This window comes from Poeciliopsis prolifica, unplaced genomic scaffold (genome assembly GCF_027474105.1).
Source record: "Poeciliopsis prolifica strain line A6 unplaced genomic scaffold, Auburn_PproV2 SCAFFOLD013, whole genome shotgun sequence".
Taxonomy (NCBI): domain Eukaryota; kingdom Metazoa; phylum Chordata; class Actinopteri; order Cyprinodontiformes; family Poeciliidae; genus Poeciliopsis; species Poeciliopsis prolifica.
Window position 1 is genome coordinate 4,239,441 of NW_026562388.1, and position 22,032 is coordinate 4,261,472.

The 22,032-nt window shown below is 39.9% G+C and overlaps 3 protein-coding genes across 3 annotated transcripts; all 3 read left to right on the forward strand.

The window, feature by feature from the left end:
* The first annotated feature begins 88 nt into the window (after nt 1-88).
* Nucleotides 89-14,433, forward strand: usp40 (ubiquitin specific peptidase 40). Its single transcript, XM_055038686.1, has 31 exons — nt 89-791; nt 880-947; nt 1,629-1,742; nt 3,627-3,791; nt 3,885-4,031; nt 4,122-4,265; nt 4,379-4,507; nt 4,634-4,750; nt 5,037-5,144; nt 5,236-5,421; nt 6,056-6,191; nt 6,343-6,424; nt 6,715-6,886; nt 6,977-7,061; nt 7,166-7,236; nt 7,325-7,737; nt 8,426-8,576; nt 8,700-8,760; nt 9,055-9,108; nt 9,304-9,392; nt 9,571-9,657; nt 10,194-10,230; nt 10,344-10,408; nt 10,872-10,946; nt 11,039-11,266; nt 11,351-11,469; nt 11,582-11,647; nt 11,769-11,979; nt 12,066-12,161; nt 12,250-12,344; nt 13,042-14,433. Exons 1-31 carry the CDS (start codon nt 596-598, stop codon nt 13,130-13,132), a joined length of 3,858 nt encoding a protein of 1,285 aa, XP_054894661.1. The 5' UTR covers nt 89-595; the 3' UTR covers nt 13,133-14,433.
* An 842-nt stretch (nt 14,434-15,275) lies between these two features.
* LOC129365328 (fatty acid-binding protein, brain-like) lies at nt 15,276-17,164 on the forward strand. The gene is made up of 4 exons (XM_055038468.1): nt 15,276-15,449; nt 15,536-15,708; nt 15,801-15,902; nt 17,023-17,164. Exons 1-4 carry the CDS (start codon nt 15,377-15,379, stop codon nt 17,101-17,103), a joined length of 429 nt encoding a protein of 142 aa, XP_054894443.1. The 5' UTR covers nt 15,276-15,376; the 3' UTR covers nt 17,104-17,164.
* Nucleotides 17,165-19,564: 2,400 nt separating this feature from the next.
* LOC129365647 (fatty acid-binding protein, brain-like) lies at nt 19,565-21,503 on the forward strand. Its single transcript, XM_055038981.1, has 4 exons — nt 19,565-19,742; nt 19,813-19,985; nt 20,064-20,165; nt 21,039-21,503. Exons 1-4 carry the CDS (start codon nt 19,670-19,672, stop codon nt 21,087-21,089), a joined length of 399 nt encoding a protein of 132 aa, XP_054894956.1. The 5' UTR covers nt 19,565-19,669; the 3' UTR covers nt 21,090-21,503.
* The last annotated feature ends 529 nt before the right edge of the window (nt 21,504-22,032 follow it).

Sequence of the window (22,032 nt, forward strand, 5' to 3'; positions counted from 1 at the left end):
AACGATTTTCTTGTCTCGCTCTCGTCCGTTCGATGCACTACAAGTCCCACAATGCATCATTCTGATTCTCTACCCGACATAAAAACATGGCCGCCTACAGTCCAACTCCGGTGTTTCTATTTACGTTTCGCCCGTTTTCTGTTTTAAGACTGACAGAGGAAGAAAGAGCTCGGCTTCGAAGACATTTAGAGTAAAATTTAAGTTCCATGTGCATTCTTCTGTTTGGGTGAATCGGTGCTGTGATTTTCTTTCTTTTTTCTTTTTTTTTTTTTGTTGTTGAATGAATAGTTGCTGTGACATTTCACACTGAGATATTTCTTTTCGCTGGGCTTTACCGAAACTGCGACTGATTCGGCCAACCAGACAGCCCACAGAGTTCGCACCGAGGCCCTGGTCGCGATGTTTAGCCCCGTGAATTCATCTTATTTTCGAGTCAGCCCGATAATTGTCAACCGGGAGCTCGGGAAGACTAAGATGAGATAGCAAGAGTGCACTCCGGAGCGCTAACAGGGTTTTTTGTTTGTTTGTTTGTTTTGTTTTGTTTACTGGGAGCGTAATCCCTTCATAACTTGGGCGAAAACTGCGGAAATAAAACATGTTCGGGAGCCTTTTTGAGGAGGAAGAGGACGAGGGCTTCGCCTCGACCTCCGCCGCAGGAAGGACTGCCAAGGGGGGAGAGGAGCCGCCTCCACCCCGGGGGAGAAGCAATCTGTGCGGCATTAGAAATCAGGGAGGGACGTGCTACCTCAACTCTCTGCTCCAGACTCTGCTGTTCACCCCAGAGTTCAGAGGTCAGATGACTCTCCCACCTGTGCAACAAGTCAAAAAGAGGTGACTCTTTCTCACCTGAGTGATTCGTCTTTGTTGGTGTTTTTGCAGAGGAGCTGTTCAGTTTGGGGCCAGAAGAGCTGGGGTGTCTTGAGGATAAAGACAAACCAGGGGCTAAAGTAAGTGGACAAAAGGAAAGCACAGATCCGTCATATTTGCAGGCTGTGAAGGAACAATTGTGTGGGAGGATAGTTTAAAGGCCCAGTTGGCAATTACCATATACTTAACAATGTACAAATGTCTGGTCCTCTTTGGTCCATCAAAATGTAAGATTTTGTCTTATTAGCATATCTGGAGAACTGAAACGGTCCTTGGATTCAACTCTGAGGTACTCCTTTAGAATTGAGTATAAAAGAGCTCTGAACATTTCCTATGGTAACACACAGGTATCCTTCAGGTTGACAATCTAAAATATGACAGCTGTCAAGTGAATAGTCAACAGTGTCAGAATCGGTAAAAGGTTTCTGGTTTCAAATCAGTACAATTTTGAGAGAGCAATGTTTGCAGGTTTTAAATTGTGGACTGATTAGAGCCAACACTAAAATACAACTCTATATTGTCGGCATACAGGTTGGATTTACAACTGTAAAATTAGGATGTAATATTGTTGATATAAATTGAGAAGAGAACCCAATGGAGCACCCTCGGAAAGAAGACAAACAAGCATTTTCTTTTTTCTTTTTTTACTCATCTCTTGCCTTTTAATTGGATCGTTAATATAGTGAAACAATAAACTCTCATCTGGACCCGTGCCCAGTTCTTCCTTAAGGCTAACTTAGTTCTGCTCTTTTTCCCTGCAGGTCCGAGTGATCCCTCTGGAGCTACAGAGACTGTTTGCCCGCCTGCTGCTGGTGGACCAGCAGAGCGCCTCCACCACCGACCTCACCGACAGCTTCGGCTGGAACAGCAGCGAGGTCAGTGACGGGGTGCGGGGAGGAAAGGAGAGGCTCATGTTACACTTCTTTTTTTCTTTTCTTTTTTTTCTTTTTCGGCAATTGATCTCAAGCCGCAGCCACATCCGCCACGGCATGCTTAAAAGTACAAAACGTGGTTGCATTATCGTACCGTAGTCAGCTCAAGGAGCCTGACTAGAATTCCAGTTCTTTCTGGAGGCCGTCCAGCTGCCAAATTATTACCTGAGGAAGGAGAACAAAAAGTTACAGAGACACCAGTTGCCATAGGGCGTGCAAACCCAATTTTCCAGTGGAAAAATACATGCAGCGATGTGATCAAACAAGCAGCTGTACTTTTAAAAACTGCTAAGCTTCTGTTGGTTGGCGGTGAGAAGAAGGTGAGGGATATAGTAATTGACGTAAATGTTGACAAGTTGTAAAACGAAATTACATGACGTGACACAAAAAGCCAACACACCACAAGGAGAAATGGAAACTAGTCAACCGTGGAAAACAAAAATAAAGAGGCAAAAAAAAAAAAAACAATGACAGGGTGAGGGTGTTTTCTAGTTTGACATTTGTTTATGCAAATGTTGCTTAATATTCAGCTGGTTTGTAAAATGTTAATGACATAGATAATCACATGTATTATTTATGAAAACAAACCAAAGTGTTATTTGTTGATTTCAGTGAGATGACCCCAACGTGCTCTGATATGCAATGCTTTACTTTATTGTCTTAATAGCAAACAAATGTCGATAACTGGACATCGATGCTTTGAAGTGTGTGTTGAGAAGTCCAGGATGTGTCTAGCACAGCGAGTGTCGAATGACGTCGCCAACATCTGAAGCATCAATGGTTCACAAAGAGACATTTGGCATGATTTATAAATGGACTACCGTGCAACCACTCACACACAGTGGGTTGGTGTTTGCAAGTTTTTGGGCACAGAGGTGCATTTAGAGCCCATAGGAAAAAGAAAGTTTTCCTCCATGTTTGAACACTCTGGTTTGATCACAGGGTCTCAACATTTTTTAAGAAGTCTCACATTTAATCATATCAGCTTTAATTTTGGCATTTATTCATTTCATATGCTGAAACTCTGGCTTTGGATTTAGACATTATCGTGTGTTGACAAAACTAGCTCCTTTGTCATTTAGTGTATATTTAAAACGCTTTGCCAATGGTTGACCATGACACATGAGATAAAGTTTTAAATCTAAATCTTATAATTCATTTCCTTAGATCCCCTATGTAAATTGTTCAGTCAGGGTTAGGGTTAGGGTTTTTTGTGAATCGTTTTTTGTGAAACGATTCACAAAAAACCCCAAAAACAATCCAATCGGGGTTTTGAGCCCATGAAGCTTCAAGAAATAAACCCTTTTGTGAAGCAAGTGGCCAGAAGGCATCAAGGCTTCTTCTGGCCACTTCTGCAGTACAGCAGCACAACTTTGCTTTCTAAATGCATCAGACTGTTGGGCTGACATTTGTTTCTTTTTTCTTTTTGTTTTTCTGCAAACAAGAATCACTGGAGGACTTTCAGTGGAAGTCGTTTCACTCTTTTTGCCTTTTCATACTTTTGTAGCTTCGCGTTTGTATTTTTCAGTTTTTGTGCACAACACCAAGACTTCTTCCTCAGGATGATTTTGCCCACTGGAAAATATTTTCTACATACTTCATTTTCAGTTTTTTCCATTGCGAGAATGAAATGTGATTAATTGACATCAATAGGTCATACTTCAAAAGAGTCAACTGGTTCAGAGCAAAGTTTGTAACTCAATTTAATATATGCAAAATTGAACCAGTTTCCGACTAGTTCTATCTCTTTCATCATGGGGTGACGTGGGTGCAAACCCGAACAAAGCCTCTCCTCATCTGAACCGTTCTTTTCGTTGTCCTTTCAAGGGGACGAATCAGCAGGACGTTCAGGAGCTCAACAGGATTTTGTTCAGTGCGTTGGAGCACTCCCTAGTGGGCACCAGTGGCAGCACACTGATCCAACGCCTCTACCACGGCACCATTGTCAACAGCATCGTATGTAAGGAGTGTGGAAATGTGAGCCAGAGGAAGGTGTGTTACAGGATGAAGACCCTCGTGTGGAGAAAATCTAAAAATCTGCGTCTGCTCCTTTTTGGTTTAAATGCGTTTTTGTGTCATCGGCAGGAGGACTTCCTGGATCTGACGGTGTGCGTTTGTGGCGTGTCCAGCCTGGAGGAGGCTTTGTGGAACATGTTTGTGGAGGAAGAGCTGTTTGAAGGCAATAACCTTTATCGCTGCGTTCAGTGTTCCCGGCTGGTCACCGCTGCCAAGGTCAGCACCAGTCGCGCACGTTGTAATTTGAGAAAGTGCTTTTTTTCATTCTCGCTACTATCAAAAATGTTTTCCTTTGCCATTTCTCAGTCTGCAAAGCTGAAGCAGCTGCCCCCATTTATGACCATGTCTTTGCTGAGATTCAGCTTCGACTTTGCCAAATGTGAACGGTACAAGGAGACCGGACGCTATGCCTTTCCGCTCACCATCAATCTGCGACCTTTTTGTGAACAGGTACTAGAAAGATTTTAGTTGAACTTTCCTCTTTGTACGAGCAAAGTGCATTAACAGAAATAAATGCTCTAAATACATCATTCTACTTTGATCTTTCTTTGAAATACTTACAGACTGATGCAGAGGACTCTGACTTCACATATGAACTTTTTTCGGTGATTATCCATAAGGGAGGCTGCTATGGCGGCCATTACCACGTTTACATCAGAGATATTGATGAGCTTGGACAATGGGAGCCACCGGTGAGGGGGAAGAAAATGCTGACTTTCATTCAAACTAAGAAACTGTTGCTGCTTGACTATTTCCTTCATTTGGTTTTATGCATGCACACATCAAAAAAGACATCACTTATTGTTTCTTGTTGACAGGAAGAGGACTGCAAACCCAAAGCTCAAAAGAAAACAAAGGAGGAAGTGAAGGAGTCACCTGAGCAAAAACTGCAGGAAGACGACCCGTTGTCTATCATTACTGCAATCATTGCTCAGGTACACTTTGTTTTTTTTCCCCCTCAAACTAGTGGTGAGAAAAACGTTTCCTGGAAGTTCATGGCTGAATGTTATGATACAGAATCCACTACAATTAAACCACCTTTCCACTGCTAGCACCATGAACATTTTCAATCTACTATTGTTGATATTGTGAAGATGATTGTGAGTCAGGATATTGTGCTATTTCTTAATTTTTTATTTTTATTTTTTTAATTGTCTGATGGTTCTCTGATGGACTGTGACTAGTAAAGATTTAAATTACAGTACCTCTACTGTCCTGTAGGAGTCATCAAAAAGCGTTTTGTTGGATCAGCTGGGTCAAAAACTCATGGATAAAACTGGATCGTCCTGGAGCAAAAGGTTCAGAAAACCCTATGGTCCCATTGGAAAGGTATTAGTTTTTCCTCCTGTATTGATTTTTACAAAAATATTTTATATCTAATCCAGGTTCTTTGCCTTTTTCATTCATTTGTTTATTTTAGTTCCTGCAGTCACACAATGACGTTTTCATTTTGGTGTCTAATGGGACTCGAGTGGCATTGAAAGCAAACCCGCCAAGCCCGGCTCCATCAGAGCAAACTACAAACTCTGAACCCTCAACAGCTTCAGACGGAGCAACTTCTGATTCGCAGCCAGAGGAAAATCAGAAACCTAAACCAAAACCAGAGGTAGTACAGAAACATACCCACTTGGATTCCACATTTCAGTTTTCTTAAAATATTGATTAAATGTGACGAGGAATCTACATCGGAAGTTTTTTTTTTTTTTACTATCACAGAAACAAAAGTTGGTAGATTTTTATTTTTGTCCAGCGAGGAGAATGAAGACAGGGGAAATGCCTTGTGAAAAGGTTGGAGACCTAATAAAACAGAACTGCAATCTGTTTAAAACAAAAATGTACATTTAAAAGACAAAAATTCAGCTGACGTTCAAGTAGATCTTATAATTTGTGCTTTGGTTTTGACCAGCACTCTTCTAAAATTTTGCTTGCTCTCCTATGTAAAATCTATTGGTAGAGAATGGAAGCAGCTGAAAGACACACTTTTGAACAGACTAAGTAAACTGTTTACTGCTTACAACAAAAGGTTGGCTATGCATAGTTCCACATTAAAATTAAAATGATTGGCAGGACAGAAGGACACATTTGTATCTGTCTTCAGTGGTATTTACAGTTTCTGGCTCAAAAAGAGCATAACATTTGCAATGTAACTATATAAATGTGACCCACAGAATATATAAAGCCTGTATTGTGACTCGTTTTGTGGCTGTTTTCTCACGGCGCCTCCTCATGTCTGACAACAGGGTAGCCACTGGTTTGACCTCAATGACTCCACTGTGACCTCCATCAGGGAGTCGGACATCGAGAAGCAGTTCCAGGGCAAAGAGAGCGCCTACATGCTGTTTTACAGGAAAACACAGCTGTACAGGCCCAGTGAAGGTACAAAGTAACTTGCTTGCATCTTGCGATTTAAAAAAAATTGCATTTCTAAAACAACTTGATTATACAATAAATCTAGAGTAGAACTGTTGCAGAAGTAGTGAGCAGTATTGGTATGCTTTTTAAAATTATTTTTGTTTTGCTTTTGCAGCTCTAAGCAATCCACAGTATAAAGTTCCTTCCCACTTTATCCAGATGGCCCAGGATGAAAACCAGAGGCTGCAACAGATGCGGTATCAAAACAAGCGCACAAGTGAAACATGTTGCTCTGTTATTACATGCACAGCTGCACAGTCGGGTCTGACTCAGTCATTACGGTTCAGTTGCTCTGTACAAATCTTCTCACAGATTATTTGTCTCATTTAAATCTGCAGAACTTTCATTTCAAAAAGTATGTTTTCTGAAAAATATGTTTTTTTTGTAAAAGTTGCATATTGCTGCTTTAAGGGTGGACAGTTCTGCACAGATAAGGGGAATCAATGTGGTTTTTTTTGTTGTTGTTTTTTTTTTTTTTTTATTATAGTGAGGAGTTTGATGCCACTAATAACACAGTAGAGCTGCATCTGCACCTGGCCCCCTTCTACAAAACAGTGAATGGAGTCCTGCAGCCGGTCAGCGAGGAGCCAAGCGGAAGCATCAACCTGAGCTTCGACCGGAGGAAAACTGTTGGCGATCTGCGGATCACCATTTATCACGTATTTTGATTCCAATAAACAGATACTGTTGTGTTTTGAAACTCTTTGTTATAGGAAGGCTTCAAGTATTTTGTTGTTTCTAAACTATAGATGCAGGAGCTCTGGGAAGGAGACATGGCATTAACTGTGGCCAAGAGTCTGCCTGCAGGCTTGCACCTCTACAATACTCTTACAGGTTAGACTTCACAGGCAAAATCATAAAAAAACAAAACACCTGAAGGGAAAAAAAACTATATCAAGGAATGTTTTTAACCATTGCTGTGATTTTCCTTTTCACAGACGACAGTGTCTCCCTCTACAGTGCAGGAATCCACACAAATACTGACCTGTTTGTGTGGAATGGCAAAGAAGTAAGGAAAAGGTCACCACTTGGGTCTAATTCTTAGAATTTTATCGAGGGATACAGCATTCATATGCCCGTGCTTTTTGCTTCTTCAGATTCGCGGTGCCGCAGTCCAAACTGGAGCCGAGTGGGAACCGGTGTTACTCACCGTCGTTCGCCCTTTCCTGAGCGAAGGCGTGGAGCACGAGGCGCAAAACGGGGTCAAATGCGACACAACCGACAACTCTGATCCTGAAAACTGGGTTGCAGGACTGAAGAGGGAAGCGAGAGGATTCGCGGGCGGTGCGACTCTTGGGGAGGTGAGGGAGGTGCTGGGGGAGCCCAGGGAGAGTCTTCTGTGTCAGGAGCATAAAAGAGGAAAGGTCGGGGGTCAGGGGGCGGGGGAGGGAGGGGGCGCCAGTGGATGGAGGGTGTTTCCGCCCGACGACATGCAGCGGACTTTGAAGGAGCTGTCGCTGAAAGACGGAGATGCTTTGTTGGTGTTGGAGCCGCAGTCGTTTGACAGCAGGTGAGCTCTTGCGCAGCGTGTTTAACAGCACATTGAAAATGCATTGATACCTCCAGACGTTTCCCACATTTTGACATGCTAAAAGTCTCAAACTTGAGTTGATTTTGTTTGGATTTTCTGCAATGGACAAACACAAAGTTTTGCATTTGAAAACACCCACGTGGTTTTCAACGTTTTCTCATTTTGTTTTTGTAATCGAACCCCCATCTTTCCGAAAGGACGATGGACAATCTGATTTGAATTCAGCCCCTTTTACTTGGATCCCCCTCGGCGAACAATACTCATACAAACTCAGGTAGAAATGCAAAGAGCCACAACTCGGGTGGGAGGTTGCTGAAAGATTTACGCCACAAATCTTAGTGCACATGCCATCCCCACAGTACCTTCACCTGTAAGCATATGTGGTGAAGCCTACCTGGAAGAGTATGGGGTAGCAGCGTTACGCCAGGGGGATATGTTTCTTTAGTGAAGACTGGGAAAAATTTGATGGGAATTTGGATGCTCCTCTTTGGATTTTTTTATTTCCATTTCCATTATTATCATTTCCAATTGAAATGCATTGAAGCCTTTGTTTCTAACTTGTCAAAATGTAAAAAAGCGAATTGGGGTATTAATACTTGAACGAGGTGCTGAATGTTTGGATAGTCTCCTGTTCGTGTCTAGCAGCGGTCTTCTTTACTGTTCTCAGTGTGTTCTCCCGGAATGGAGACGTGGTCACTGTGACCACGCCGTCTGACTGCCGCTGGCTCCAGGTGGAGTTTCGACCTCAGGTAAAAAGAGGTGAAGAAGAGCAAGAGGAACAGAGGAAGAAAGTAAAGGTTCCAGCCACAGGAAATATGGTCAGTACTTAATGTCTCTCTTGTCATCTCACTTGCTTTTTAATCTTATTTATTTTCGTTTTATTTTGCATCATGTTCCCTCACCAAAACTTCTTCCTCTCTGTTTAATATGTCCTGCCACAGCTGCTATGTGAAGTGAAACAAAGAGCCATTTGGGAGCTGCAGCTGCAAGAACAACCTTCAGGCAAGATGCTCAAAATGATGTATAACTGCAGTCCTGCAGCAGAATACACCTAAGATAAATAACAATAAAAAAACATATAATAACAACAAATGTAGACAGTAAGCTTAACTGTCTACATTCATTTGCAAATTGGTAGAAAATGTAAATGGATTCATCCAATTATATAACTTAAACAGACGAGCATTTTTTTAAGAGAGTTTGCTTTTGTCAACTATAGTCATTTGTTGGACCTGTTTAGTAACTTTTCCAGTTTCTGTAAGGTTACCTCCCTGTTCTGTGTGTGTTGCTGAGCAGATGCGCAGTACTGTCTGAGGCAGGTGGACTGCTCTGGGAAACTCCTTCCTCCAGGTACTGTTTCATTTCTTAGCTGGAGGCCATTTTAGTTGGAAATCCCCCTTATTTCAGCGTATCAAGGGACACTTTCTCCAACTCTGACCCCCTGAAAGTCTTTGATAGTTACTCCCCATAAATCTGTCTTTGAATGTTGTTATTTTTTTCAGTCATAATTGCATATATGCTGACTCACTGCGGTTTTCCCGACAGCATGTGAGGAGCTAAGCGTTCGGGATGCAGGCGTGCGACTCATGACCACGTTGACTCTCTGTCCGGGAAATGCCCCCAAGGAATCACAGGTGTGCTTTTTTTTCTTTTTTTTCTTGTCTTCTTCAGTAAAATCTTCTTTCCTTGCAGCTGCAATGATGAAAAAGACAGAACTTTTTAATAGTTTCCTACATCGTAAAACAAATCAAGGCGGCGTGAGTGCATGTGGGCTGATTGAAGTTGAGAGAATTTGTTACTGTACTTTTTCAGCTGTTCTTGCACTTTACTGTGGGCTCGGCCCCCTCTGCTGGCATGGAGATGGATATAATCGTGGAGAAGACTTTCACTGTTAAAGAAGTAAGGACACTGAAGAGAAGTTCCCCTAATTATTAAGTCTTACAGCTAAGTCCAGGCTTTTCATAATAAACTGGATTATAATTACCATTGAATGCACATTTAATAATATTTTTCAGGAAAACCCTAATTGGAGGCTCTTAGAAATTGTTAATCTTACTGAAACTAACTCCCATATGTACTCTGTACTTTGTTAGGGTTCTTGTTTCACATTTAAGTCATTTTTTTATTATATTATCCTTATTCCATAGCGTCTTATTTTTTTAACCACAGTTTTTTCTTCCACTTAACTTTCCACACATATGCTTGGATACACCACTATGTGACAACTTGTTGACAATTGTGAAGGCAGCAACCTTCCCCTTGATTTTGCAGGCCACTACATTTTCTGAGAAACTTACTTTGGGGTTTAAATGATAAAAATGTATTATTCTGAATTTGAATTTATGTTAATTTCCCCTCTTTTTTTAATGATATTCTAAGTCGTGAAGATGCACTTGTTCAAAATTTTAAAATGATTATGTTTCTTGTATTTTTAGTGTCTCAGAGCTATGCTGGGTGCTGTTGGGCTGGATGGTAAGATTTCATTATTCTTTCTCTTTCGCGTTTGTTATCACCATCTATATTTGCTCTATTATTACAGCTTTCATGTTCATTAGCTGGTCAGTAGTCCGTCTTCTGCTTTTCAGGAACCAGTTGGCACCTAAGGAGGCTCGATTGGTGTGAGGAGGTTGGAGAACCGCTATTGGATGAGGTGAAGAATCGATGCAGGTTTTAAACAGTGTATCATACTTGGAGTTTTACTTTCGTTCGTAATGAAGCAACAAACAATTTCACTGTACACTGAGCCTGTCTGACTGTTCTGTCAAGTTTTGGTTGCCTGTGATCAGTAAGGCCAATTTATGTTGATTATTTTGCCACGGCACATTTTTTTTTATTGAATCAGTATTTGGGACATAAAACAAATGTAAAGCTGCACAATATTAAAGTAAATTTAATCTGTGTACTTTGAGCAAGTTAGTATTGTAGTGTTGAAACAGGAAACAGATGGCATTAAAGTATTTTATATCATAATACAATTTATTTCATGTCTTTGTAATATATATTTATATATAAAAATATACATACATATATAAACAAACACAGGAGAGATTTATTCTCCTTTATAAAATGATTATAATCCTCAGGAGCAACATATTGACACCTTTTGTTCCCAGGACGCCTCGTTGTCAGAGCTGAAGATTAGCAGTGGGGAGACGTTAGTTGTTACTGAAGGACTTTTGCCTCCGAAGGTATCAAAATATTCCTGGATGTCTGGATTATTGACAAATCTTCACAGCTTCTCTGTTTAAGGATTATTATTTCTTCATCTTTATTTCCTCAGGGATTTCTCAAGTTTTCTGTGTGGCTTTATGTGGATTTGAGTGACATGGAAGCAGACTGTAAGCGCTCAGAGAACAGTTCTGCTGAGCAGCAGACGCAGGGAGCTGCGACTACAGATGGGCCGTGTGCTCAGTCCATTCTTCTTTGTGGACAAAACATGGCGGAGCTGCAAAATGTTGGGAAGGTGGAAATATCAGATGACGCCACGCTGGAGGACTTAAAGACTCAGGTGAAGTGTTTCCACTGGTTTGTTGTCGATTTATCTTTCGTGAAATGCTTGTTTCTTAGAAGATGCTTCTTTTTGCTCCTTTAGGTGTTGACGTTACCAACGCTTCAGGACACATGTGTGCCTGTCACTAGCTTCCTTCGTGTGTGGCAGATGGAGGGAGGGCGGCTTACACGTATCCTCAGAGGACAACAAGTCACACTCAGGTCTGAAAACTTCATTCACACATTGTTGGAGGCAGATGGGTTTTTATTTGTGGACAGATGCAGAATGTTTGAGCTTGTCTTTCCCCACATAGTTTGTCTTTTTTGCGCTCAGGAAGCTGAAGTTGACCAGTGGGGCGGATCTTTGTGTGCAGTGTCTTCTGAAAGAAGAAGATCTCGGGTGAATTCAATTATTATTATTATTATTTTTTTTTGTATTGTACTCTTTTCCTTTGATTTCTTCTAATCTTTTGAAATGCTAAATTTTTCTGTGTTTTCTCTATTTCTTGCTGATTTACAAGGCCAAAACAAGTGCTGCTGACGATAAAGATGGCTGTTCCAGGGGAGAGGAGCTACTATCCTCCAGAAGAGCTGGTTTGGGATGCGTCTCATGATTCTACTCCTCGATCTCTGCGCACCAGTCTGGCTGCACACTATGGCCTCTCTCCCGATTCTCTGCTGTTAGCCAAACACCTGCCTGACAAACACGCCTGGGAAGAAATCTCCAACTGGGTATCTCTACAAAAGAGAGAGTTTGGCAGAAATGTTGTTTGGCATCTTACCAGTAATATAATAATTATTTTGTCATTGACTTTCAGACTCAACAGGTTTCCAAAAAGAAGAAGAAGAAAAAGGCAGAATCTCTTTTGGGGCCACCTTTTCACCTCAGAGATGGGGATGTAATCGGCATTAAGGTATCAATAAAACCCCCTTTTTTTTTAAACTGACTGGTTTATTTATTAGAAGTGTTATATCTGGTCCATGTGTTTTTTTCCCCCCTAGAACCTTTTGATTGACAACAACAGGGACTTCATCACAGCAGAGGACCAGCAGGGCCAGCAGAGGCTCAGGGAACAGGCAGAGCAACGCAGGAAAGGGTGAGACCTCTTGCTTTTTTCTTATGTATGTCCATCAACTGAGGAGTATGGAATCCTGATCTCATTTTTCATATCAAAACTCCATATTTTTCTTAACCCATAACTTAAATGTTTCTGTTTCGACAAACTTGTCTTCAGAAGTCATGACGTGACAAGAGGGTGAGAACAGCTCCCACTGCAGTGCACACTAATCTGTGTGCACTGCAGTTCAGAATCTACATACTATTTTTAAACACAGTTCTGTGGTGCCTTTATTTTGTTGGAAAAAAATTAAAAAAAACTCTGTGGTATGAACAATTTGCTTAGGATTTAAACCAGATTCATTTAAAGAATTGGTAAGAGGAGCTATTGATTGAAAAAGTTGAGAGAGTGTATTACTTTGATTTTTGAACACAATTTGAGAAATGCTGATTCTTTTTTGTTTCATTGTATTTATTTATTTCATTAGTATATTAGGAATGACATTATTACTAATGTTATAATAGTAATGACATTACTATTAGTAATATTATAATAGTAATATCATTATTGTTATTATTACTGTTACCATTTTTGTGACTTGTCTTGTCAATTTAGTCGTTTTATGTTATGTGGATTCAACACGTTTCTTAATATGAATATGGTAGAAAATACCAGCAGAATATGAAATGCGTGTTTTAGTTTTTCTCCTCTGTTTTGGTTTTTGCTTATTTTGCAGAGAGCAGGCTGTCACCTCCAATGGTGCTGGGAAAACCAAATCCAGGAAGCTGGAGGTGCCGTTGTCCATCAGCGTCGGAGCATTCAGATAGCATCTTTCGTTTCTGTTGGTGCACAGACGACTCAGGACGTCCGATGACATCACACCACACATGGACTAAAATGCCACGTTGCTGTTGGACAATCCCACTAAATAAGCCTGGTGCCATTTCTTCCTTTTTCTAACCACAGTTTGCAAACGGTTATTTGTCTCAAAGCATTTTAATGAACACTAGAACCTTCCTGGTTCCTATCCTGGAGATCCATCAACAACAACAAAAAGTTTAAACTTTTGATTTCATCCTTTGGACTGTTTCTGTAATATGCATTTTGTTTATAAACAAACGTGTTTAAACAATATATCGTTTAAGTAAAATTTAATCAGGGGACTTTTTTTCTTTGTCCTCATCTATTTGCAGCCAATTAACTTTGAGGTTTTTTTTTTTTTTTTTTTTTTTTACAAAGAGTGATTCATCTCTTGATCCCTAAACAAAGTGGAGTTTTTAATTAATTCTGGACTATCAGAAGTTGTTGTCAGTGAAATTGTCCCCTTTCTGATTACATTTTCTTGAGTAAAGCAAATTAGGAATCAATGTCCTTCCTGAGATCGACATCCTTCTATAAGGTAAAATTAAGGCTACTTTTTAAACATAAACCTGCCACTGTGCTGCATGAACAAAAGACTGCCAACTCATGATCAGGAACTATTGATACGTTATGTTTTCAGGGCAGATGAGAGATGGGCCTTAATGTAGAGAAGCTTCTCTGCTGCTCTGTCTTCCCTACCTCATTCTCCAACTCTCCTTCTCTTCTACCTCTTTTATGCTCGGCTTTTCACCATTTATCCTACTCTAAACTGTTGCCGGCTCTCTCAAAATTAATCATGGTTTTTACATTCAAATGCTCACAGTTTAGCACTTGCTTGACGCCGAATTTGTTGCCGAGCTGTAAATCCGGCTTGAGAACGATAAAATGAAACCATGTGAGCGCTGAAATTTTATTGGGGAAAATGTTCAGTTTTTATTTGCATGCATATATTTGACTTTGAGGGAAATAAAACTGACTTTTGTTTTGTTTTTTTGTTTTTTGGGGGAAAGTGACTGCATTTTATTTGATATATTTTTTTAATTTGTCAAGAATTCTGAAACAGACATCTTGTTTACTTGACATTGTACTGAGAGTAAAATCAGTTTTTTTTTGTATCCCAGTTTGATTATTAATAGCAGTGGTCACATCTCTGCTGGTAAGGACCGTTTGGCTGTATTGTTGCAGTGTTGTTTACATCATTGTAAAACTGCTTTTGCAGAAAGCTATTGATGATTAATAAAGTTATACAACAATTGTGTTCAGATCAGCAGGGTGTTTTGTGGTCAGACAAGTTTATTTTTAGCTGTTTATTTAGAACTTGTTTGCTCAGAGTAAACTTGCAGAGTTGCAAAGACGTTTGCCACAAATATTCGAACTTCGCAGTGACCTGCGGTGTTTAACCTCGGAAGAAAGATCAACCTTGAATCGAAATGAATCTAAGTTTTATTGCAGCACCATTGTCACACAATTATCTCAAAAAACAAGAAAAACACAACCTTTAAATTTGTGTCCTTTTAATTACGAAAAAAATAGTTTTAAAAAATACTGTAGAAAATTGTTTCAACAAATTCCCCAGTTCCACAATTATTGGCACCCCTTTTATCTTTTTACCGAGATACACAGTAATTAGTATCCTATAAAATTTCATAAGGTGCCATAAGAGAGGAAGATCTTTTACTTGGTGACCCTAAGATACCAGTGAGGCTTGTCAAATGAAAAGGACTATTTGAAAAGAAAGATTTCAAAAGGGATTTGATTTTTTTATTATTATTAATAAACCTACATTTATGTATTAAAGCTTTTAGTGTATTCTAATTTTAAATGTACTTTTATTAGTTGTAGGTGAAATATAATTAACAGGATTAAAGACTTGAAAACATCAGTCTGCGTCCAACGGTGTCATAAAGTCAATTTTAAGCTGATTAAATACTTAATTTTCAGTGAACCGTCACTTTCCGTGTTTTGTTCTCCACTGTCACGTTTTCACTTCTCGCATTCACAATCATTTAAAAGCATGCTTTTGTGACGACCAATCAAAGCTCACGTCGCTCTTTGACACAGCCAATCAGCTGTCCAGGCCGTTCAATTAAAGACTCCGCCCCCCTCCCGTACCAATTTGAGTCCGAAGCGCCTCACCGGATGCGGAGTTTAGTCGGAAGAGAGACGGTGATCAGCTTGAGGCCGGAACGGGACTGATTACACCTGCCAAAATGCTCCAGGATTTCTGCGCGACGTGGAAACTGGTGGACAGTCAGAACTTCGATGACTACATGCAGGCAATAGGTAAGGAGTTTGGGTTTAAGTTCGCCTTTGTTTTGCTTGTTTTGCCTCGTTTATTAGTGAAGTCAGACGTACGTCATTCTCCACAGGGATTCCTTTTGCCTCGAGACAAGTGGCCAATGCTACCAAAACGACACTGATTATCCAAGCGGACGGGGACAGAGTGATGCTGAGAACCCTCAGCACATTCAGGAATACCGAATATGTAGCGAAACTCGGAGAGGAGTTTGACGAGATCACGCCTGACGACCGAGAAGTAAAGGTAAAAAAATAAAAATAAAAAAAAAGACAAAATGTTTTGTGCGAGTCAGACTGTTGCTGTTCTAACCGTGTGTTTCACATTCTGACTTGTAGTCCACCTTCACCGTGGAGGGAGACAAATTTGTGCATACACAGAGGTGGGACGGGAAAGAGACCAAACTGATTCGAGAAATCAGGGATGGAAAGCTGGTGATGGTGAGTTTTTATTGGGATTCCCGCTATTTTTACTCACAGTTGTGACACGCATTAGTTCATACTGCCTGCGGCACTTATTGAGGCGTTCTCCCTTATTCTGTCCCCGACGTCGAATAAATAATATTCTGCTTAACGCCGAAGCGACGTGGTTTCGAGAATAGCATCAAGCTAGCGCTGGTCGTCCAGACGGCTTGTCCTGAGCGTTGCCATCACGACGTTCGCCGGACTCCATTACGCGTTTGGCTAACGTTAGCTAGACTGAGCGGGTTTCTTTCTTTTTCTTTTTCTTTTTTCGACGTTCGCTGGACGTCGACAAATTTGCTTTATTAATGGCATTAAAGTCTATCAAGACAAACAATGATTAAAATTACTTATTTTACCGCACTTGTGTTAACAATAGAGGCATTATAAGCGAAACTTTCATTGGCATCAATGTCAGTGCAATGGAATTTGGAATATAATAAAGTAATAAGTATCCATCCATGGAATGACTCAGGAATAGTGCAATGTTTGGTAAAATGCATCTCAAGCGCTTGAGAAAATCTGTTCATTAATACATGGGGTCCGATCTAAATAGGGCAGATTTCTCTTCCAGATGCAGTTACAGAGGAAGTTGTGATGCTGTGTGTTTAGACCACAGCAGAAGAAGCTCTCATAATGTAAATAAGAGTTGTTTAATTTCACTGATTATAGTTATTGACGATACTGTCGGTGTTTTCTGGCAGAGCAGAGAAACGCATATCTGCTCGATATGTGATGAGAGCAGGATTCTCTAATCAACTTAACATAAAACTGCATAACAATTAAGTGCAACTGAATAACCTATGTCGCTAAAATAAAATGAAAAAAAATGGGTGGGTAAATATAGAATATGACGGAATTGTTTGGAAACCGTCTGCCAAAATGACGGACAACAATTAAGTCTAGCTTGACGTCTGAGTAAGCCCGTATTAAAAAATCTACCGCCTTCTGCAGCAATAAATCTAAAGCTTTTCAGATATAAATAAAGGTCTAGTTGTGGAGGTTTTCTTGACGAAAGTAAGAAGAATCAAAACTTATTTCACCTTTACAAAATACTTTCAGGATACACAACCCGCACTGCTTTATTTCTTTTTTCTAGACGTTAAACTTTGAGGGAGTCACAGCGGTCCGCACATATGAGAAGGTGGACAGGAGGACATCATTCATCCCAGCAATGTAAACCAACAGAAGGAGCTTTACATCTTACTTGAACTGAAAAATAAAAGTTTTTTTTATATGTATGTAGATATATATATTTCAAATAATGGGTTGCACTTGACTTCTTTTCAGTACATAAGTATATGGTTTTAAAGCCATAGGCATGAATGATAATCTTAAGTGGCAACACCACAGTGTCACTACATTGACACAAAGAGAAACTGGTAGTGTGCAGCAACAGGTGGGGTGAGGCACTGTCACGCTCAACGTCATACATCTGGCAAATGTAACACTGTAATTCTGGTTACAGTGTTACATTTCTGAAATTTCATGAAAAGAACTTTGAAAAAAACATTAGCTACAATGAGAAGAAAAACATCTGCTTTTTGTTTTAATTGTGACTTTCCATAGTGACCTCTGGATGGTCTGACACAAAGAGGCAGTGGTGTTTTTTTTGTTGTTGTTTTTTTTTTCATTTATTCTTTTTTTATATGGGCAACCGTCCATCAAATCAAATTTTATTTGTATAGCACATTTCAGCAAGGCATTTCAAAGTGCTTTACATCATAAACACAAGAATACAAAGTCATGCAACATATAATAGACAATACATTGTTACATATTACATTTCAAATTCAATTCTAAACAGGTGTGTTTTTAGTTGTGATTTAAAGGAAGTCAGGGTTTCTGCTGTTTTACAGTTTTCTGGAAGTTTGTTCCAAATTTTTGGTGCATAGATGCTGAAAGCTGCTTCTCCTCTCTTGGTTCTGGTTCTGGGGATGCAGAGCAGTCCAGAACCAGAAGACCTGAGAGGTCCGGAAGGTTGATACAACAACAGCAGATCTTTGATGTATTATGGCGCTAAACCGTTCAGTGATTTGTAAACTAACAACAGTATTTTAAAATCTATTCTTTGAGCTACAGGGAGCCAGTGGAGGGTCTTTAATGTCCAAGGTGGCATCTCGTCAGGGGCGGCAAGACATCCGCTCCCCATCACCTCTCCTGGTCCTCACGCCTGCCTGCCCTCCCTCTCCTCTCGGTAATGCCGGTGGATTTTTTTTACGCCAGCAAAATAATTTATGTTGCAGTATCAAGTGATGTGTGGCACAAGTTGCTACGTCGTCCACACGCCTTACCAGGTGGCAGTTATGCTTCCTATAGTTGCCGCCTTTAAAAGCTGGCCAGCTGGTCCACAGTACTTAATTTAACAGAATTAGCTGATATCTGTAAGAAAGGAAGGATATACAGAAGTTTCTGACCGTGTCAGCACACCGTTGGTTGGAGTTGGATACGGCAGCCGCTCAGAAACATTTGGAAGAATCCGATATTCATTTAAGAAAAAATTGAAACTAATATTTTGGGTTTTTTTAAAAGCAAAGCGGTTGGAGTTATGGAAACATTAAGGCTAAAACCAAAACACCGAGCGACAGTGTTCTCTGGAGATGTCTGTGATGGATAGAAGAAATTAAAATGAACAAAGTTCCTGATTATTAAGAAGTGAGCGCGAGCTTTCAGACTCAGCAGGTTTCTAAAAGAAAGAAAAAGGCAGAATCTCTCATCCTGAGTCCACCTTTTCACCTTAGAGATGGGATGCAATCTGCATTAATGTGTCAATAAAACCCTCTTTTTTAAACAGGTTCCTTGGTCTTTATATTGTTATATCTGTTCCTCATGTTTTTTTCCTCCTTTCCAAGAACCTTTTGATTGACAACAGGGACTTCATCACAGCATAGGACATGCAGAGCAACATAGGAAAGGTTATTAACTTGTAAAAAAATTCAGCAGTGTTTGCAACGAGAAACACTTTCTCTTAACTGCTGTTTGTGAATTTGTTTGCTCAGAGTAAATTGTTACAGTAGCAGTGACTTTTGGCACAGATGAGCTTCACTGAATAATGACAGCAACGTCCCTTAGAAGGAAGGTTAACATTGAAATTAATATACATTTTATGGCAACAGCATTATCACACAATGATAATAACAATAAATCCATCTTAAAATTAAAATGCATTACAAATTTTTAAAATCAAAATTCCCAATATCACAATTATTGGCTCATAAAATACCTTCTACATTTCCTCTTAATGCCAATGCCACCTTGGAAGGAGAAGGTCTTTTTTATTAATGAGACCAAAGTTTTGTATTAAACATTTATCTATTTATTTTTGTCTGATGTAATATTCTAATACTATTTGTCATACAGTGAGAACATAACAGAAATAAAAACTTGAAAGCTGTGTTCAGTACTGCTTCATTAAGTGAATGTTAAACTCATTAGAAGTTTTTTTTTTTTTAGAAAAACACTTTTTTGTGTTTATTTCTCCATGTTCATGTAACAGTATGCCGAGCGATCGTCCCACTATCGCCTTATAATTTAACAACTAAATGTACAATCTGTAGAAATCAAGTTTTGGTGCTGACCAATCAAAAGTCAGACCACTTTCGGTATAACCAATCAGCTGTTCAGGCCGTGACCTGAAGACTCCGCCCCTCACCCGCCGGCATTAACTTGGGCGCTTCACGGGATGCGGAGTTTGCTCAGAAGAGAGAAGGTTAGTCAGTTTTACGGGACTGATTACATCTGCAAAAATGCTCGAGGATTTCTGCGCAACATGGAAACTGGTGGAGAGTCGGAACTTTGACGACTACATGAAGGCTCTAGGTAGAATATTTAATGACGAATTAGTTCAAGAATGCGCCGGTAATAACAGACCCGTGCATTTTCTTGGCAGGGGTTCCTTTTGCCACAAGAAAAGTGGGCAATGTCACCAAACCGTCAATATTAATCAGCGTGGACGGGGACAGAGTGGTGGTTAAAACCCAGAGCAAATTCAGGGTCACGGAAATCTCAGGCAAACTCGGAGAGGAGTTTGACGAGACCACACTTGACGACCGACATGTTAAGGTTAAAAAAAAAAAAATGTTTTGCGTGAGTGACAGACTGTTGCTGTTCTAACCGTGTGTTTCACATTCTGACTTGTAGTCCACCTTCACCGTGGAGGGAGACAAATTTGTGCATACACAGAGGTGGGACGGGAAAGAGACCAAACTGATTCGAGAAATCAGGAATGGAAAGATGGTGATGGTGAGTTTTTATTGGGATTCCCGCTATTTTTACTCACAGTTGTGACACGCATTAGTTCATTCTGCCTGCGGCACTTACTGAGGCGTTCTCCCTTATTCTGTCCCCGGCGCAAAAATAAAGAGTTTCGAGAAACGCATCAAGCTAGCGCTGGTCGTCCAGGCGACATGACCTGAGCGTTCGCCGGACTTCATTAAACGTTCGGCTGACGTTGACTAGACGTTCACGGAACGTTTGCGGACAACGCCTTGTAATAATAAAATTACAAACAAATAAACAAACAAACAAACAAAAAACCCAGCAAAATGTTATTTTACTACACCTGAGGAATTTTCAGTCAAACTTTAATTAGAAAAATGTAACTGGTTCAGAGCATCAATAATATTTAGTAGTATGTAAAAAAAATAATAATAATAATGGAAAATGTCAGCTTAGGATCAGGTAAGAGTGGCTCTAAATATGTATTTTACATAAAAAGTGTCAGCCAAGGAATGACTCAAAAGTTTAAAAAAAAATTAAAAAAATGCAAGTATACGCTGAAAGTGCTACTCAAGTACTAACTGATCCGAACATCTAATTCAATATTTTTAAATAAAGTCAGACAGACGAAAATGATGTGGAAAGCTTAGTACCTTTAAAGCTAAAATATTCACAAATTAAATAATTACAGTAAACAAACAGGTGGTATAGTGATTTACACTGGATCAGAAAGGACTTTTCATTTTGTTGTCAACCACTTGTGGCTTTCATAATGCCACTTGCATCATGAAAGTGGCATCACTTGCATCATGAAAGCCACAAGGTAACAAAACTTATGTTACCTTTACAAAATATTCTCAGTATATCTCACTTGCCTTGCTTTGTCTCTTCTTCTAGACGTTGACATTTCAGGGAGTCACAGCAATCCGCACATATGAGAAGGACTAAAGTTTAAGGAAGGAGGACACCATCTATCCCAGCACAGTAAACCATCAACAAGAGCTTCTACTTTTTACCTAAAATAAAAAATGTTTTTTTTGTTGTTTTTTTTTTTTTAATATTTCAAATAATGATTTGCACTTGACTTCTTTTCATTACATAAACAGATCCTTTTGTATTCATGGGGATGCGTGATAACCTATAGTCTATTATCACTGCATTAAAACCAATAGACTGGAACAACAACAGCTGGAGCGATACAATTCCACACTCTGAAAAACAAGACTGGTCACAGTATTACAATTTCTGATATATAACTTTCTATATCCTGATCCTCGAGACGTTCCCTGTCCCATTATTTTGTGATCCTGTGTAAGATACTTGGATAATGATCAAGGGCCTAAACTATTTCTGACTCATGTATTAAATGTGAAATAAATTGCTAAACTAAACTTTCCTAATATTTCAGACCCTCTATGTGCGCCGTAAAACTTCCCAGTGCAACTTTTATTTTTCACTGGGTTAGCCTCTTTTTTGCAACTCTGCATGCAGCCGTTATGATACGTTTGCTGCTGCCATCCGCCTCGGCATGAGCCAGTTTAATTTGTGGTGTCATTACGTAGGGGCGTCATTCGATGTTGCGTGGACCAACCCTGATGAGACGAGACGCGCCGGTGGACGTGGACAGTTCAAAGCATTCCAATTTTCAGTGACTAGTCATTTAAATCCACACCTGGAGCCCAGCAGGAAACTTTTTTTCCAGCTGCAGGTACTCGAATGTTTCACACTCCTCAAGTTTATTTTGCATTTGAATGAAGCTAAGCTGCAGCTTCCACTCCTGTTATCAGCGTGCCATTCTTCACATCGAAACTCCTGGGCGCTTCTCAATCAATTGGTCGCACAAAATGATTCTTGCAAGCAGTGAAGGGATTCAGTGCTATAAAGATACTGG

Coding starts and splice junctions, on each gene's coding strand:
- usp40 (XM_055038686.1), top strand. CDS start 596: ATGTTCGGGAGCCTTTTTGAGGAGGAAGAGGACGAGGGCTTCGCCTCG. Junction 4,751..5,036: donor TTACTGCAATCATTGCTCAG/GTACACTTTGTT, acceptor ACTGTCCTGTAG/GAGTCATCAAAAAGCGTTTT. Junction 9,393..9,570: donor ATGCCCCCAAGGAATCACAG/GTGTGCTTTTTT, acceptor GTACTTTTTCAG/CTGTTCTTGCACTTTACTGT.
- LOC129365328 (XM_055038468.1), top strand. CDS start 15,377: ATGCTCCAGGATTTCTGCGCGACGTGGAAACTGGTGGACAGTCAGAAC. Junction 15,709..15,800: donor CTGACGACCGAGAAGTAAAG/GTAAAAAAATAA, acceptor TCTGACTTGTAG/TCCACCTTCACCGTGGAGGG. Junction 15,903..17,022: donor GGGATGGAAAGCTGGTGATG/GTGAGTTTTTAT, acceptor TCTTTTTTCTAG/ACGTTAAACTTTGAGGGAGT.
- LOC129365647 (XM_055038981.1), top strand. CDS start 19,670: ATGCTCGAGGATTTCTGCGCAACATGGAAACTGGTGGAGAGTCGGAAC. Junction 19,986..20,063: donor TTGACGACCGACATGTTAAG/GTTAAAAAAAAA, acceptor TCTGACTTGTAG/TCCACCTTCACCGTGGAGGG. Junction 20,166..21,038: donor GGAATGGAAAGATGGTGATG/GTGAGTTTTTAT, acceptor CTCTTCTTCTAG/ACGTTGACATTTCAGGGAGT.